Here is a 15,966-nt window from a genome sequence, read left to right on the forward strand (position 1 = left end):
AAGAAGTTAAAAATAATAATTCCTTTAATTGTTTTAAAATTAGACCATAGCACAGTGGCGGAAGTCAGGATACCAGGACATGCCAGAATATGAAAATTTCCGCCACCTTCTGCAAGCCCCAGTGGATGACGCACAGGAGATTCTTCACTCCAGGTTTCCAATGCCGAGATACATCGACACTGAACATGGGGGCAGCCAGGTGAGGACTGGTAGTGTGTGTGTGTGTGAGTGTGTGCGCGTGTTTGTTACTAGTTTTGCAGTGAGTTGTTCCTGCTGGCCCTCTGACTTTAATTTGAATAGTCTGCTTCACCAGGCAAGTGAAGAAGGAAGGAGATGGGCAGGAGAAGGTATCTAGGGAAGATGTGCTTGTTTTTTGTGTTAGCCTTAAGAGCAGAGCAATAAGATTATTGACTAGTTGCCTGAAGCTGGCAGTTTCTCCCGTTTTCTGCCTTCAGTCCAGCTCTAATAACAGAGCCAAGACGGTGTTAAGGTGGTAAGCCAGCTTCAGTTGAGGAAGAAGACATGAACAGCTTGGGACATAATTTAGTGTACTTTTTCTTAAAGCTGTTTATTTACTGATAAAGTCTAGTAATTTGAAGTTTGTAGTAACATAATTTTTTTTTTTTTTAAAGATTTTATTTATTTATTTTCCCCGCAAAGCCCCAGTAGATAGTTGTATGTCATAGCTGCACATCCTTCTAGTTGCTGTATGTGGGACACGGCCTCAGCATGGCCGGAGAAGCAGTGCGTCGGTGCGCGCCCGGGATCCGAACCTGGGCCGCCAGCAGCGGAACGCGCACACTTAACCGCTAAGCCACGGGGCCGGCCCGTAACATAATTTTTTGTTTTCCTCATTATATTATTCCAGCTTTCTAGAAAATGTCATGCAATAGGATACCATTATGGTATTATAAAAGGCTTTGTGGTTTTTAGAATTATGAAAATTAAATAAGATACATGTATATATACACACGTGGCCCTTTTGGGTGTTTCAGAAGTCTACATTAGGACTCCTTAACATACACTCTTAAAACACTTTTTGCTTCTCTCTCGTAATTCATATTAGAGTTAAAATAAATTAATTATAAATTGTTATAAATTTGTTTCACTTGCTCCTTAAAGGCAGGGACCGTGCTTTGTTTGTTGCTGTATCCCGTGTGCCTGGCACAGTATTACACAGTAGTAGATAGTAAATATCAGTAACTGTTATTCGGAAATGATGGCAATTATTATTAGCGTTTTACTATATTTATAATAAGAGCTACCATGTATTGAGAATTTGCAAAGCTGATAGCACTTTCCATACCTTATCTCATTTGATCCTCATAATAGTCCTATTGTTATCTCCGTTTTAGATAATAAAACTGAGACTTAGGTTACTTGTGTCCAAGGAAACAGTAAATGAGGAGCTGGGATTTGAATCCAGATGTTCTGACTCGAGAGCCAGTGCTTTTGTGTTAAACTGTTTACTTACAGAGTAGAAAAGATTTTGTGGGGCACTAAATTTCAGAAGATGTGACTACCTGTGTTATTCCAATATGAAATAAGAATTTATGACTGGTTCTCTCATTGATTTCTCACCATGTGTAGTGCTATTTTCCTTTTTTATTCTGGTTATTATTTTCATGATGATAAGGTGTAGTGGATAGATGGGTAGAATGTTGGGTAAGTTGTGTCATAGAATAGCCTATAGTTTAAAACGGTTCGAGAGTCATTGTTTAAAGTAACAGAATATATAGGTTTTCCTGATTTTTATTTTTATCATTTTTTTGAACTTCAAACCTGATGATGTTTCAGACCAAGTGTTTAAATTTCACATTAACCTTATCATAATTGTTGTACACGTAATTTTTTTTTTTTTTTTTTTTTGTGAGGAAGATCAGCCTTGAGCTAACATCCATGCCAATCCTCCTCTTTTTGCCGAGGAAGACTGGCCTTGAGCTAACATCCATGCCTATCTTCCTCCACTTTGTGTGAGACGCCGCCACAGCATGGCCTGACAATCAGTGCGTCAGTGTGCCCCGGGATCTGAACCCGGGCCACCAGCAGCGGAACGTGCGCACTTAACTGTTGTACGTGCGCATGGGGCCGTCCCTGTTGTACACATAATTTTTATGTGCTGAGTTTTGGGCTCAACAAATTATTATTTGTTATTAATGTTATGAATGTATGAATTGCAGAGAAGAGGGTGCGTTTATTATTTATTTATAATATATAATGGCCTAAGTATTTCAAAATTTCCTTTATTTTTTAAGAAGTTACATTTTAATAAAATTAATTTTACCAAAACATATTAAATAAAGTTGATTTTACCTGGCATAGGGCCGGCCCCGTGACTTAGTGGTTAAGTGCCCGCGTTCCGCTACTGGCCGCCTGGGTTCAGATCCCAGGCGCACACCGACGCACCACTTCTCCGGCTGTGCTGAGGCCGCGTCCCACATACAGCAGCTAGAAGGTTGTGCAACTACGACATACAACTGTCTGCTGAGGCTTTGGGGAAAAAAAGGAGGAGGATTGGCAATAGATGTTAGCTCAGAGCGGGTCTTCCTCAGCAAAAGGAGGAGGATTAGCATGGATGTTAGCTCAGGGCTAATCTTCCTCACAAAAAAAAAAATAAATAAATAGGTGGCATAATGTATTTGTTCAGCTTATGTTGACTAAATCTGTTTTTGATGGGTAATATTATTTCTTCTTTGCTTTTAAGGCCCGTTTCCTGCTTTCAAAAGTGAACCCTTCGCAGACTCATAATAATATGTATGCCTGGGGACAGGTAAGTGTAAATAGTAGATCTTGGAAATTATTTCTTTGTGTATTTGTAGTTTGTTGTTTTAGTGAGAGCTGCATTTTTTCCTATGCATTTGATAACAATTTCTGTTGGAAAAATAATGAAAAAATAAGGGTAGAAAATAGAATTAGTATTTGGTGGCACGATAGGAAATAAAAAAGCAATCATATCAAATAGACAGAACCCTTTCATGTTTCATATGTAGCCCCACACCCTTGAGAAAAAAGCAATAAAATGTATAAGATAGGAAGTGATGATTTAAGCTTAATGCTAGACCATGAATCACAAAAGGTCACGATAAGCCAGAAGAGGTCAGGGATTGTAGTTGAGCAGGAGAGGCTGGAGGCCTGGAAATCATTATTAATATATTTTAATTTGTTAGAAGTCCTATCAGCAATTATTGAGTGTACAATGTGCAGGACTCTATATTGGTACTAGAGTACACAACGATCATCCTGCTTTTGAAGAACTTGTAGTCTAGGATTAGAGATAAGATACGTTTCTAAGTATTTAAAATACAAAGCAGAATGGAACATGTGCTTTTAGAAAGATGTCAAGTTTTACAGAGGTTAGAAGAGGAAGAGGGGAAGAGGTCACATGGGGGCAGCAGGAGATGGTGTGTGATCAGAAAAGAGCTCAGAAAAGGGACATTTCCTTTTAGAATGGTTATTATTTCAATAAGAGGAAATTACATGAGGGAGGGAATTCTAGGTAGAGGATAGTATGGGCTAAGGGACAGAGTACATGTAGGGATGAATAGTAGAATGTAAAACTGGAAATGCATTGTGCAGCCAGATTGTGGAGGGTCCTAAATGCCCTATTGAAGACTGAGGAGCTGAGTCTTTGTTTGGTAAGTAATGGAATGTTATTGAAGGTTTTTGGACAGAGGGGTGAATTTATGTCTTAGATAATATAGTTGAATCTTAAGATTAATTGGGAGCAGCCTGTAGTTGAAACTGTATCTATTGAAGTAATCCAAGTGAGGGGGAGTGAAGGCAGGACAGTGAAAAGGAATAGATTTGGGTGATATTTCAAAAGTAGACTCAGGGGGGCAGCCTGGTGGCGTAGTGGTTAAATGCGCACGTTCTGCTTCGGCAGCCCGGGGTTCGAAGTTTCGGATCTCGGGCACGCACTGACGCACCACTCATCAAGCCATGCTGTGGCGGCGTCCCATATAAAGTAGAGGAAGATGGGCATGGATGTTAGCCCAGGGCCAATCTTCCTCAGCAGAAAGAGGAGGATTGGCAGATGTTAGCTCAGGGCCAATCTTCCTCAGCAAAAAGAGGAGGATTGACATCAGGTGTTAGCTCAGGGCTGATCTTCCTCATACACACACAAAGAAAGGAGACTCAGTATGACTTGGTTAGAAGTTGCAGGAAAGTACAAGTTACTCCAGAGCAAGAGAGCTATACACAAAATCTGAGTTCTTATTGGATCCTGGATTACAGGGAGAGAACAGCCATAGAGAACATAATTGGGATGTTTATAAAATGTGAATATGGACTTTGTCAGATAGTACAATGTTATCAGATTTCTTGAGTGTGATAGTAGTGTTGTGGTTGTGTAGGAGATTGTGCTTGAGCTTAGGAGATCTATCCTGAAGTGTTTGGGGGTAAAATGGCATGATGTCTTCAACTTGCAGAAATGATTCAACAATGAGAAGAAAAAGAGAAAGATAAATATATAGAAACATAAAGTAAATATGACAAAATGTTACTCAGTAATTTAGGTATAGAGCATGTGTCTTTTATTGTACTTCTCTCTCAACTTTTCTCTAGGTTTTAATTTTTAAAAAATAAATAGGTAAGGGGCTTGCCCAGTGGAGTAGTGGTTAAATTCATGTGCTTTGCTTCAGCGGCACAGGGTTCACAGGTTCAGATCCTGGGCGCGGACCTATGCATTGCTCATCAAGCCATGCTGTGGCGGAATCCCAGATACAAAATAGAGGAAGATGGGCACAGATTGTTAGCTCAGGGCTGATCTTCCACACCAAAAAAATAAAATAAAATAAATAAATAAATAAATAAATAGTTAAGGGAGGACAAGGTAATTTGGGGTTTTGAACTTGGGTAACCAGGAGAGTGTGTGCCAGTAAGTGGGAGGGCAGAGAGGAAATGTTTGATTTTAGACACCATCTAGATGTCCATGTTGAGCAGGCTATTGGAAATTTGAGTTTGGTAATCGGGGCAGGGAAGGGAAGGTTGATGTACAAAGGTGACACTTATAGTCATCACAGTGGATGCTGGTGCAGAAGAGAGTAGAGAGGCAAAAGAGGGGTGAGCTGAAACCTTGAGGAAGTACAAGTGGTAGGGATATTTTATAAAGAAGTAGAGAAGTGGAAGGAAAATGAAAAGAATGCCATGTCACAATAGGTGAGGGAGAACTTTCTAGAAGGAAGAAGATGGGGTAACACACACTGAGGTGCTACAGACACTTGAAAGAGGATGAAGACTGAAACAAGGTGGATGGATGTGATGACTTGGAGGACATTTGTGGCCTTTGGTAAGCAGTTTTTAATATAGTGGTGAATAGAAGATAGATTGTGGGGAATTAGCAGGTGGTAAAGAAATGGAGATTGTAAGTATAAATGATTTTTTTGCAAAAATAACCTGAGTTTGAAGAGTAGGATAGAAGGATGATTGTTATTAGGGTAAGGACACAGAACTTATTTGTAGACCAAGTGTAAGGTGCTAATATGGGGGAGACACAAAAGAACAGCTTATAGAAGTTTAAGATCCTCAAAAGGAAACAGTGTGTTCACAAGCACTGTGGTATATAGTGTGTTGGTATAGTGTTTGAGAGTCAAGTGTTGGTAAGGAGGCAGGACATTTCTTTCTATACAAGCAAAGGGTGAGAAGAAGGCTGAAGACAGAGAGGGATTTTGAGGTGGAGAGAAAGCTCACATTGGATAATTGCCTGTTTCTTTTCAGTAATAGAAGATTGTTTGCTGAGAGTGAGAAATGCTGCAGTTAAAGACTAGAAAATAGAAAAGGTTCAAAACAGCTATAAGGAATATAAGAAGCGAAGAGAGGATGAATAAAAAGCTTTTACAGCAGTGGTGAGGGCCCGTTTTATTTACTAACAATTTCCAGAGCATGCTTCCATAATGTTCTTTGACCATGCTTTGTAGTTCAGGCATTGCATCAGAGATGAAAGACTTTGGGGTAATTGAGGACTGGAGATAAGAGATGCACACATTCAAAGAAGTAGAATAATTTAGAGCAATGTTAAACAGCTGATTTGGGGGGCCAGGCGAGTAGAACATAAATGAAACAATAATTGGGATTAAGGCCCCTTCCCTTTGATTAGAGAGGTGCCTCGAAATTTTGCCCTGATTTCTGTACATTCAGTTTCTCTGGGTGATTGCATCCACTCCTACGGCTTCAACTTTCATCTGAGGCTGGCTTGCAAATCTCCATCTTTGGTTTGGCGTCACATCGAACCAGACTGGGATTTCTGTAACTGCCTGCTGCACATCACTTGAGTTTCGTATAGACGTTTCATAAGCAGCGTGCCCCAACTTGAACGTAACTCTCTTGCCCTATCTTGTTCTTCCTGACTTGCCTATTCTTACGGAGGCCCTCGCCGTGCTCTCAGCTCCCAGGCCTTGGAACTTGAGTGATTTGCATTGCATCCCTTCTGCCCTTATTTATTCACCAATGGTTTGATCTGTTTCCCTGTCCACTCCCCCCTTCCCTGTCACTAAGCGAGGTCGAGCCCTGGTTATCATTCACATGGATGGTTGGAATTACTTGCTAACTGGTCTCAGGGCTTCAGCCTTGTCCTGCATTTTGGCACTGGCCAGACTGGTCTCCCTAAAGCAGTTTTAATTCAGAGCACTGCCGAGAAATCCTTAAAAGCCCCTATTGAATTACATGAAAACTCTTTATATTGCTGTTGAGGGTCCCTTATGGTATGATTCAAATAACTTTTTCTACTTTTAGCTACTATTTAGTCTTTTTAGCCAAGCGGAACTTCTTGCTCAACTTTGAATACACTGAGCACGTTGCCATCTCTGTGACTTTGTCACCTCTTGGAGGCATCCCTCAAGGCTGAGTTCAAAGTTCACTCACTCCATGAAACCTTTCTTATGATTGCATGACTGGATATGTATAATATTTCTGCTCCTTCATCCCCTCTTTTCAGCCATTTCTGATGGCACTTATTTCTCTTGTTAGACTATAAATTACTTGAGGGCAAGAACTGTGTTCTTCGCATTTTTGTTTCCACAGTACCTTAAACAGAACATATATTGAATATAACAGATGTGGACAAGAGAACAGAGCTTAGAGTATGTGGGAGGTCTGTAGAGGTGGTTAGGAGTTAAGGAGGTTTCGTATTATAGATAAATAAATTGAATCCAAGGTGTACAAGTCCTGAGAGGTGAGGAGGTTTTTATAGCAAGGAAAGGGGCTTCATCTTAGAAGGTGTGGAAAGGGTATGTAGCATATGTGAGAGAAAGAATTTATGCCCGTGTAATGCATATACATGTACATCCTCAATATCACCCCACCCTCTTCCACTTGCTGAGGGGACAAAAAGCCAAGTATAGTCCTCTGATGTGGGAGTACAGAATGGTACAGAATGTACCATGAATCAGCCTTTCCCTTATACTTAACTCTATCAACTGAGTAGTGGTTTTAGTTCTGGATGCCACAACTTAAGAGAAATTTAGACTTAGGTAAGAAAAGAACAAAATTGCAAGAAGATAGAAAAGTAGCACCAATAAATAAAGTTCATGGAAATGGCAATTAGTCACTATGGAGAAGGGGAGGTTAAAGGAGACTTGAAGATAGTATTTGTCAGGGCCAGGTGTCAGATGGCCTGAGGGACCCGGGGAGTAACAGGGGTGAAGCTGGCTGAGTGTAAGAAAAGCTGAAGTTCTCAGTGTCAAGAAGCAACACCTGGAGGCAGGGCTCTGGTGGACGAGGGTGTGTGAGGGGAGGAAGCAAATCCTTTTCTACAGGAGGTGGCTGTTCCTCCCCTCCAGCAGACTGTTGCCCTTCATGTAATTCCATTGACAAAATTCTGTGAGCCCACAGGAGGCACCCCAGATAAAACGTATCTCTTTATGGCTGAATTTCTGCATTAAAATAGTGTGGTTTAGTTCCTGGAAATAATGACTTGTTCCTCGTTTTTCTGGGCTTAAATTGCAGTCTGGAGGTGTAGTTGGTAGGCTTATCCAGTGAAGACCTTGTTGAGTTGTTGAATATGGAGAGGCATCTTTCTGGGTTGGTGATTGAAAATGCAGACCCTGCAAGTTACTTGACTTCTCTTGGCCTTCGCGTCCTTGTCTATTAGAGAGTTTAATAATACATGCTTGATGTGCACAGTAATACTTGGTAAATGTTAGCTGTTAGTTTTCCTTGTTATCAATGGACAAAAAGTCTCTCCCTACAGATATTTCAAATAGAGAAAAAATCCTATTTTAAACTTTGAAGTTTAATTATTACTGCCTGGAAGTAGGGGCATTAGAGGCACAGACAAGAGCCCCAAGTTCTTTCTTGACCTATGATTTTTGTAAGAGAAATTATGTTAATATTTTCGTAGATAATCTTAATAACTAATAAACTGAATCCGTACTATGTTTTGGTCACCCTGCTAAGCTTTTTATGCATTCCTATTTAATTATTAAAACACTCCTATGAGGTGGGTACTATTAACCCAGTTTTTCAGAAGAGGAAGTAACTTACCCAAGATCACATGGTAAACTGTGACAGGGTCCAGATTTGAACCTAGGCCAGTCTACTCCAGAATCTGAATTTTTAATCATTAAGCTAAATTGATGGTTGCAATTTAGGGAGTTAACTTGGTAGCCAAGCATTTTACTAAAAATTATGGAATCTAATGCCTTAGTTTTCTTCCTGTTGGCAGTCAGGTTCCTGGTGATGTGTTATCCGTGGATGGCCTGCAGAGGGCACCACTGCAGCACTGCTCTGTGCTAGGGCCGGGGCTTCTTGCTGTAGCTTCAGATACTGAGTGATAGAGAACTCTGACTCTTCTGCCTAATCCTGCATATGTTTTAAAGAGAAAAAGGGTACAGTTGAAAAATTGAGATCAATCAACTACAAATTTTTGATAAGATTGAATTGAGCTTTAGTATTTGTAATTTCAAATGAGATCTCTGCAGTATATAAATTAAAATCCATATATATTTTGTCTTGATTAGGAGAAATAGATCTAGGATTGGGTGAATTGAGGTGAAAAATGTGTAAAATGAAAAAAAAATCAGGAATAGTTACAGGAAGAAAAAAAGCAAGAACTACTAGGTTATTAGTTTGTCACATTTTTTTTTTTTTGTGAGGAAGATCAGCCCTGAGCTAACATCTGCCAATCCTCCTCTTTTGCTGAGGGAGACTGGCCCTGGGCTAACATCCATGCCCATCTTCCTCCACTTTATATGGGACGCCGCCACAGCATGGCTTGACAAGTGGTGCGTCGGTGCACGCCCAGGATCCGAACCCTGGGCCGCGGCAGCGGAGCGCACGCAGTTAACTGCTACGCCACCGGGCCGGCCCCAGTTTGTCACATTTTTGAGACCTTTGCTTCTCTGTGTTAACTGTGAATGTGTAAGGAAAAGTATTTCATTATTATAAAATAATAGATTTTTCAGGAGAGGTTAATAATAATAATAATAATGATAACTAAAACGTATTGTGTGCCTACTGTGTGTGCCAAGTATTGTTCTGTTTTTGTTTTACACAGTTTACCTCATTTAGTCATTATAATAACCATGTGAAATAGGTCCTGTTGTTATCCTTATTATACAGATGAGGAGACTAAGCCACAGACAGATAAGGTAACTTGCTCAGAGTCACACAGGCAGTAAGTGGCAGAGCCAGGATTTGAGCCCAGGCAGTCTGGCTCCAAACTCTGAGCTCTTAATCCTACTGCTGTCGTCTCCCTTCATTATCACGTTTTTCAAGTTCTTATGAATTAACATATGAAATCAAGTGATAAAATTGACTTTCCTTTACTTAGGAGAGGTCATGGCATATCTTTGGCTTTGCTAGACTGGAACCACAAGCGTATACATTCTCATCCCACATTTGCCACTAACTTGTTGATCTTTTCTGAAAATTACTTAATTTCCATGTTTTATGCTTTTTATATTTACTGATAAATGAGAACTTGAGAATCTAAGAACTTGAGAATCAGGTGAAAAATTTTTAAATCTGAATATACAATCTTCTAGAAAAACTTTTTCTTGCTATAATAAGATTTCATTATTAGTGAATGGGGATTACCAGGGTCGTTCTGTCAACATAGGTTTTATCACAATAGAAGTTAGGAATTTTTCCTAACTTTTGTTAATTATTAGAACCTACAGAAATCAACTAAAATGCCTTGAATGAAAACTTATAAGCATAGTGTATTTAAAAAATGATATAAATTTGGTTCCTTCCAACTAGTATTTCTGGTAAAATATGTGCAATTAGAATTTTATTTTAGTAATAAACAGGCGGCAATAATCACCCCAAGGGAGACTTATTCCTTAGGAGTGATGAACGCACCAGCACATTCCAGACAGATGAGCACTTTACTACTTTAGGGATTAAGTTGGGTATGGAGCTATTCTAACACCAGTTGGTGAACGCTGGCCACTTGGGGTTAGTGCAGACCCCCCAAGCTAAAGGACATGGTCCACAGCAAGATTGCCCACACTTCAGGTGCCAGCGGTAGGTGGGATCCCGGACCACCCACACTTCTGACCAGCTAGCTGCAAATCCGCGTGTGTGCGTGTGTGTGTGGTTCCTGTCGCCCCCCTCAGGTTTGCTAATTCGCTAGAACAACTCACAGAATTCAGAAAAGCATTATATTTATGATTACAGTTTTGTTATAAAGGTTACAAATCAGGACCAGCTGAATGAAGAGACAGGCAGAGCAAGGTCTTGGAAGGTCCCAGATGCAGAGCTTCTGTGCCCTTTCCCCATGGAATCAGGGTGTGTCACCCTCCCAGCACGTTGATGTATTTGTCACACAGGAAGCTCCACTGAGCTTTGGTGTCTGGAGCCGTTTTTTTCCTTTTGGTTTCTTTATGTAAGCATGATTGATTGACTCTCCAGCTCCCCTCCACCCTCCCTGGAGGTCAGGCTGTCTTAAAGCTCCAACCCTCTATCACATGGATGATCTTCCTGGTGACTGGCCCCCATCCTGAGTCATGTCATCTTATAGCGTAAACCCCAGTGTGATCTGAGGGGCTCATGAATTACAAAGACACTGCTGTTAGGAAATTCCAAAAATAGAGAGTCTCTCTCAGGAACCAGGGACAAAGGCCAGTCAGATTCTTTACCGTACAGCAGGAGCATAGGCATTATTCTGCTTAAATGATTTCCTTGTCTGTTTTAAACGTTTGCTTACACGTTGCTTACACATTTTAAGGTCTCACCCTGTGATTTAATCATAGCAAATATCTGTCTTTTCCTGCAGGAGTCTGGAGCACCGATTCTCACAGATGACGTCAGTTTACAAGTGTTCATGGATCACTTGAAGAAACTTGCTGTGTCTAGTGCTGCTTGAAGTGCTCAGCATATTAAGGACACTTAAGAAGATGAAATAATATTTCATTTTTTTCCCTTTTCAATTCATCTGTGGAAACCAACAGAGATGTCTCTCTAGACTCTTTGTATTCGTATGGTTTGAGACAACATATGGAAAAATGTTCACAATTGTAGATTAAGCTGGAATATAAGAGCAATAAGAACAAATTTGTTTTGCTTTTCACAGTGTTATAACTGGTTTTAGAAATTTGAAGTCTTTATAACTTAATTGTATTAAAGAGTAAACAGCGATTCTGCCTGTACTACAGAGACATGCATTTGTGTATTGCAGACAGATCCACAATGGCACTGAACGTCCTTGCTGACTTTTTGAAAACTTGTTTCTTAATTTTAACCAGAAGTAAACAAAATCATCGACAGTAGTGATAAAGGTGAACATTTTTGCCTATTCATTGAATATTTTTCTCTGATCTTCAGCACTTAGGTATATACTTTTTCTGTACTTATTCTGTTAAGGCAGATTTATTTTTATGATGATTTGTTTAGGAATCATTTGACTTTGTGTGGTGATTTTCATGAAGATAATTTAATGTTTTCGGTCACTTGGAAAAATATTTTAGAGATGGAAAGTTTTTTTGGGTAACAATCCCACAACCGATAACAAATGTGAAATTCCCACAGAAGTACCCAACTTATGTGATTAAACTTGATAATTTTTTTAAAAAAGGACATAGAAAAGAAACCATTTTGTCAGAGTGGCTTTAGAAAGCCTTTACGGTAGAATGACTTGTAACAACTAAACCAGATTTGGTTTTCACCGCATGGTTTTGTTATTTCCCCTTGTTTTTCTGAGGTAAATTTTACCTTATATCTTTCAGTATTTTAACACTATTTTGGGAGTTTACACATCACTTTTTGTTTCTGATTCCATTTTGTGAAATTCATTAAGTTGTGGTTCGTATTGAAACAGTATTATATAATATTTTGTTGAATTATGTCGTGGTGATGCTCAGTTCTATTTTGGTTTATTCATTAGTATCATTCACTTTTACCTTTTAAAGTTTACTTGTAGCAAATGTTTACATTGCTAAAGCCAGATGTGTTTGACAATGAAATTTACATCAAGTACAGCACATAAAAGTTGGTGCTATGGTAGATGCTTAGAAGGGCAGGTTGATGATTGTACTTGCATGAACACAATCGTATGATGGTAAGACAGACAGAAACTTAAAAAAATTGTTTATATGTTATATTCAATTAGATTAAATAAGTTGCTCTGTTCCATTTTATTTGAATTGAACTGTGCTAAGCCTAATACCAATAAAATATACTTTTTCCTGTTTTCTTGCTTATTTTGAAATCTAGTAAAGCCTGAGAAGCCTAATATAAAATTAGAGCATTTATAAGATGTGCTGTTAGTGTATTAAAAAATTATTCCTTTTTTAAAATAGTTTTATTGAGAGTTTATCACATACCCATTTAAATGTACAGCTCAGTGGTTTTTAGAATATTCATGGAGTTGTGTAACCATCGCCACAATCAATTTTTAGAGCGCTTTCATCACCAAAAATAGTTACTTGTTTTTGCTATAAGGAAATTGTGTTTTGGAGTTCACAGGTTTTGAATTGAAAAAAGACCCTGTGGTGATGATACCTGTTTAATCTGCCTGACCCTTAACTTGTCATTTAAGAGTGCACTGGTACTTGTTCTCTTGAGCGATAAGTTGGTACTTACCCCTAGACTGTCCTCTCCTAAATCATTTACAGCTGAAGATGGTGAAGAACTTCTGTATTTAAGGGATCAGGATGAACAAATATATCACCATACCCTTTTAGCTTACCATTTGAAAGAAATCACCCTGGATCATTTTTGTGTGTAGTTTAGCTACTACTAAATTGCTAGCTATTGAAATAGATTGTTGAAGGAAGAAATGTTTAACCCTTTTAATGAACTTAGAGTGGATAAAGAATATTCTCTAAATCACTAGCAGCACTGAGAAGCTTTGTTATGTCCAGAACTAATTTGGAATTCATTCTTGAACCTACTACCCCTAGTGGCCTTATCTCTAAAAACGACTTTAGACCTCATCTCTGTACACATATATTTCGGTGTAACAGGATGAATTTATTCTTTTATTGGCTGATTCTGAAGGTGAGCCGACATTTTCTCTATCCAGTTCCCCACTTGATGAACTTCCTTCTCATGTTCCCCAGCCCAGGAACCGCATCTAATGAATGTGCTTGTTGTCCAGTCCAGACCAGAAACCAAAGGAGCATTTTCAACAGCTTACTCTCCTCAACATCTTTCGTAACAAATTCTACCAATCCTACCTCTCTAATTTCTCCCTAATCTGTTTACTGCTCCCCATCTTATTGCTGTTCTTCGTTCATCATCTCACACTTGGTTTGGTGAAACAGACTCCTAACCACTCTGTCTTCCCTACTGTCCTCCATTGCTCTCTTCAATTCACTGAAATACAGATTTGATTCTGTCATTCCTGTTGCCCTCATGATAAAATCCAAACACTTGGACTGGGAACATTGTGTATTATACATCAAATCAGGCCCTAGCCCTCCTGTAGAAAAAGAGCCAAAGGACACAGTTGAACAGTTAGGATTGGAGAGGGATCTCTAGTCCTGCCGAAGCACTAATCTTAGCGTGGTGTTTAGGATCTATATAGTGACAAAGCAAATGCATTCTTTCTTGGCTGTTACAAATTAAATGCTGTCGCTTACTGCACTTGGTTTTATTGTAAATGAACATTTTTTCAAACAATGCTGATAAATTAGGATTATTTGCTTTCTAATGCCCATCTCTACATTTTTATTTTCATTGTCCTGTTTCCAGTATACATGCATATATACTTTTTGTACTGTTATGTCTTGATTTGTGTTCATCTTGAGCATTTATCAGGTAAATCTACAGATATTTGTGTTTCTCTTGTTTGCTTTTTAATAGTTTACCTTATGAAATTAAAACATTCTCCTTTCTTGTGTTTATTCTTCCTCCTTTGTTTAATATATTGAAACAAAAGCTGATCTAGGTTTAATGTGTTATTATCTAGTGAATATAATAATAAGTATGCAGTACCAGGTGTGGAATAGTGAAGTGACATTACTAAATAAGTCCGGAGTTTTTTCTTCCCCATCTATGGATTATAGTGACATAAAGCCCAATTATTTGGGTTGAGGATGTAATATTGGGAAATTGGAAATTTTTTTCCCCTAAGGAAACTTAGAAAAAAATAAGTAAATGGTAATGTGTCTAAAGCATTTGGAAAGTGGATAGAAATATTAACTTTAGGTTTTGTTAGATCAACATAAAATTAGCTATATATTTTTAAAAGTTAAGGATGACAAAGACCAAACCAGGATACGTAACTTTCAAACCAGAATATGTAGCTTCCAAATCAGTAAAGGAAAAGAGGCAATGAATGTGCTTTGATCAAAGAGAAGGTAAGAAAGATTTATTTTTTATTTATTTATTTATTTTAATCCTCTTCTGCCCTTTCCCTTCAGGTTCTTTTTTATTTTTTTTGTGAGGGAGATCAGCCCTGAGCTAACATCCGTGCTAATCCTCCTCTCTCTGCTGAGGAAGACCGGCTCTGAGCTAACATCCATTGCCAATCCTCCTCCTTTTTTTCCCCAAAGTGCCCCAGTAGATAGTTGTACGTCATAGCTGCACATCCTTCTAGTTGCTGTATGTGGGACGCGGCCTCAGCATGGCCGGAGAAGCAGTGCGTCGGTGTGCGCCTGGGATCCGAACCCGGGCCGCCAGTAGCGGAGCGCGCACACTTAACTGCTAAGCCACCAGGCCGGCCCCAAGAAAGATTTAAAAGGCAGCAAAAGGAAAGTATGGTAAATCAGAAACAAAAAGGAACAAATGGATTAATACTTTTTAGTGTATTTTATGAAAATAGAAGAATACCTATTGCTCTTTCACTGTAATGAACAATAACATTACATGTACTACTTTTGAACCTTCTGCAAATTTGTCTTAAGACTTCATAAACATTGCGCTTTTCACATATCCGTGCTCTGCAGAGTATAGCCAGATTTGTCAGTCTTTGTTCATAGTTGATTGAAAAACACTTTTTGTTAATTTCGAAAGTTCTTTTTTCACTTGAAGCAACAGATAGACAAATAGGAAAACTCTTCAAGTTTGATAGAGATTCACAGAAATCCCATTTCACAAAAAATTCCTAAATTCTTAAAACTGTTTCTTCAAGATTGATTTGTAGTGGCTTTCAAAAAACTTGATCAAAAAATTTCCACTAAAATAGATAAACTAGAAAATTCAAGATAAATTCCTATTACATTTGGTAAAACCCTCCAAAGTTTTTCTTCTTTCACAAAAATGAGAGCAAATGGCTGAATGATGGTGAACATTGACAGTATTTGATCCATTGCCTTAGAACAGGTGTCCAGTTATAGTGAAAATGGTCAAGGCATTTGAAGATTGTTCTCTTAGTTAATCTGGCCATGTAAGAACATCTTTTGTTGCTTTCCTGGCGTTTTTTAAAATTTGATTCTTTCTTCAACGTAAATATCTGTTTGCTTACATTTTGTTATTGCATAATTAATAGTCTCTAAAATTTCAAGGAACAATTTTAAAGCCTTGGTGTTTTATTGTACATTGTTCAAGCCTGATTAAGACTGCAACCATTCTGAGCTCTGATTA

At 38.7% G+C, this 15,966-nt stretch overlaps 1 protein-coding gene across 2 annotated transcripts in view; it reads left to right on the forward strand.

Moving 5' to 3' along the window:
- Window positions 1–12,628, forward strand: part of SEC23A (SEC23 homolog A, COPII coat complex component) — a 67,480-nt gene extending 54,852 nt beyond the window's left edge. For both annotated transcript variants that reach the window (XM_058540684.1, XM_058540683.1), the window contains exons 18-20: window positions 44–199; window positions 2,705–2,770; window positions 11,216–12,628. In XM_058540684.1, coding sequence (XP_058396667.1) covers window positions 44–199; window positions 2,705–2,770; window positions 11,216–11,305 — 312 coding nt within the window. In that variant the 3' untranslated portion in view covers window positions 11,306–12,628. The remainder of the gene's footprint in view (window positions 1–43; window positions 200–2,704; window positions 2,771–11,215) is intronic.
- The last annotated feature ends 3,338 nt before the right edge of the window (window positions 12,629–15,966 follow it).

Source organism: Diceros bicornis, chromosome 5 (genome assembly GCF_020826845.1).
Source record: "Diceros bicornis minor isolate mBicDic1 chromosome 5, mDicBic1.mat.cur, whole genome shotgun sequence".
Classification (NCBI taxonomy): Eukaryota; Metazoa; Chordata; class Mammalia; order Perissodactyla; family Rhinocerotidae; genus Diceros; species Diceros bicornis.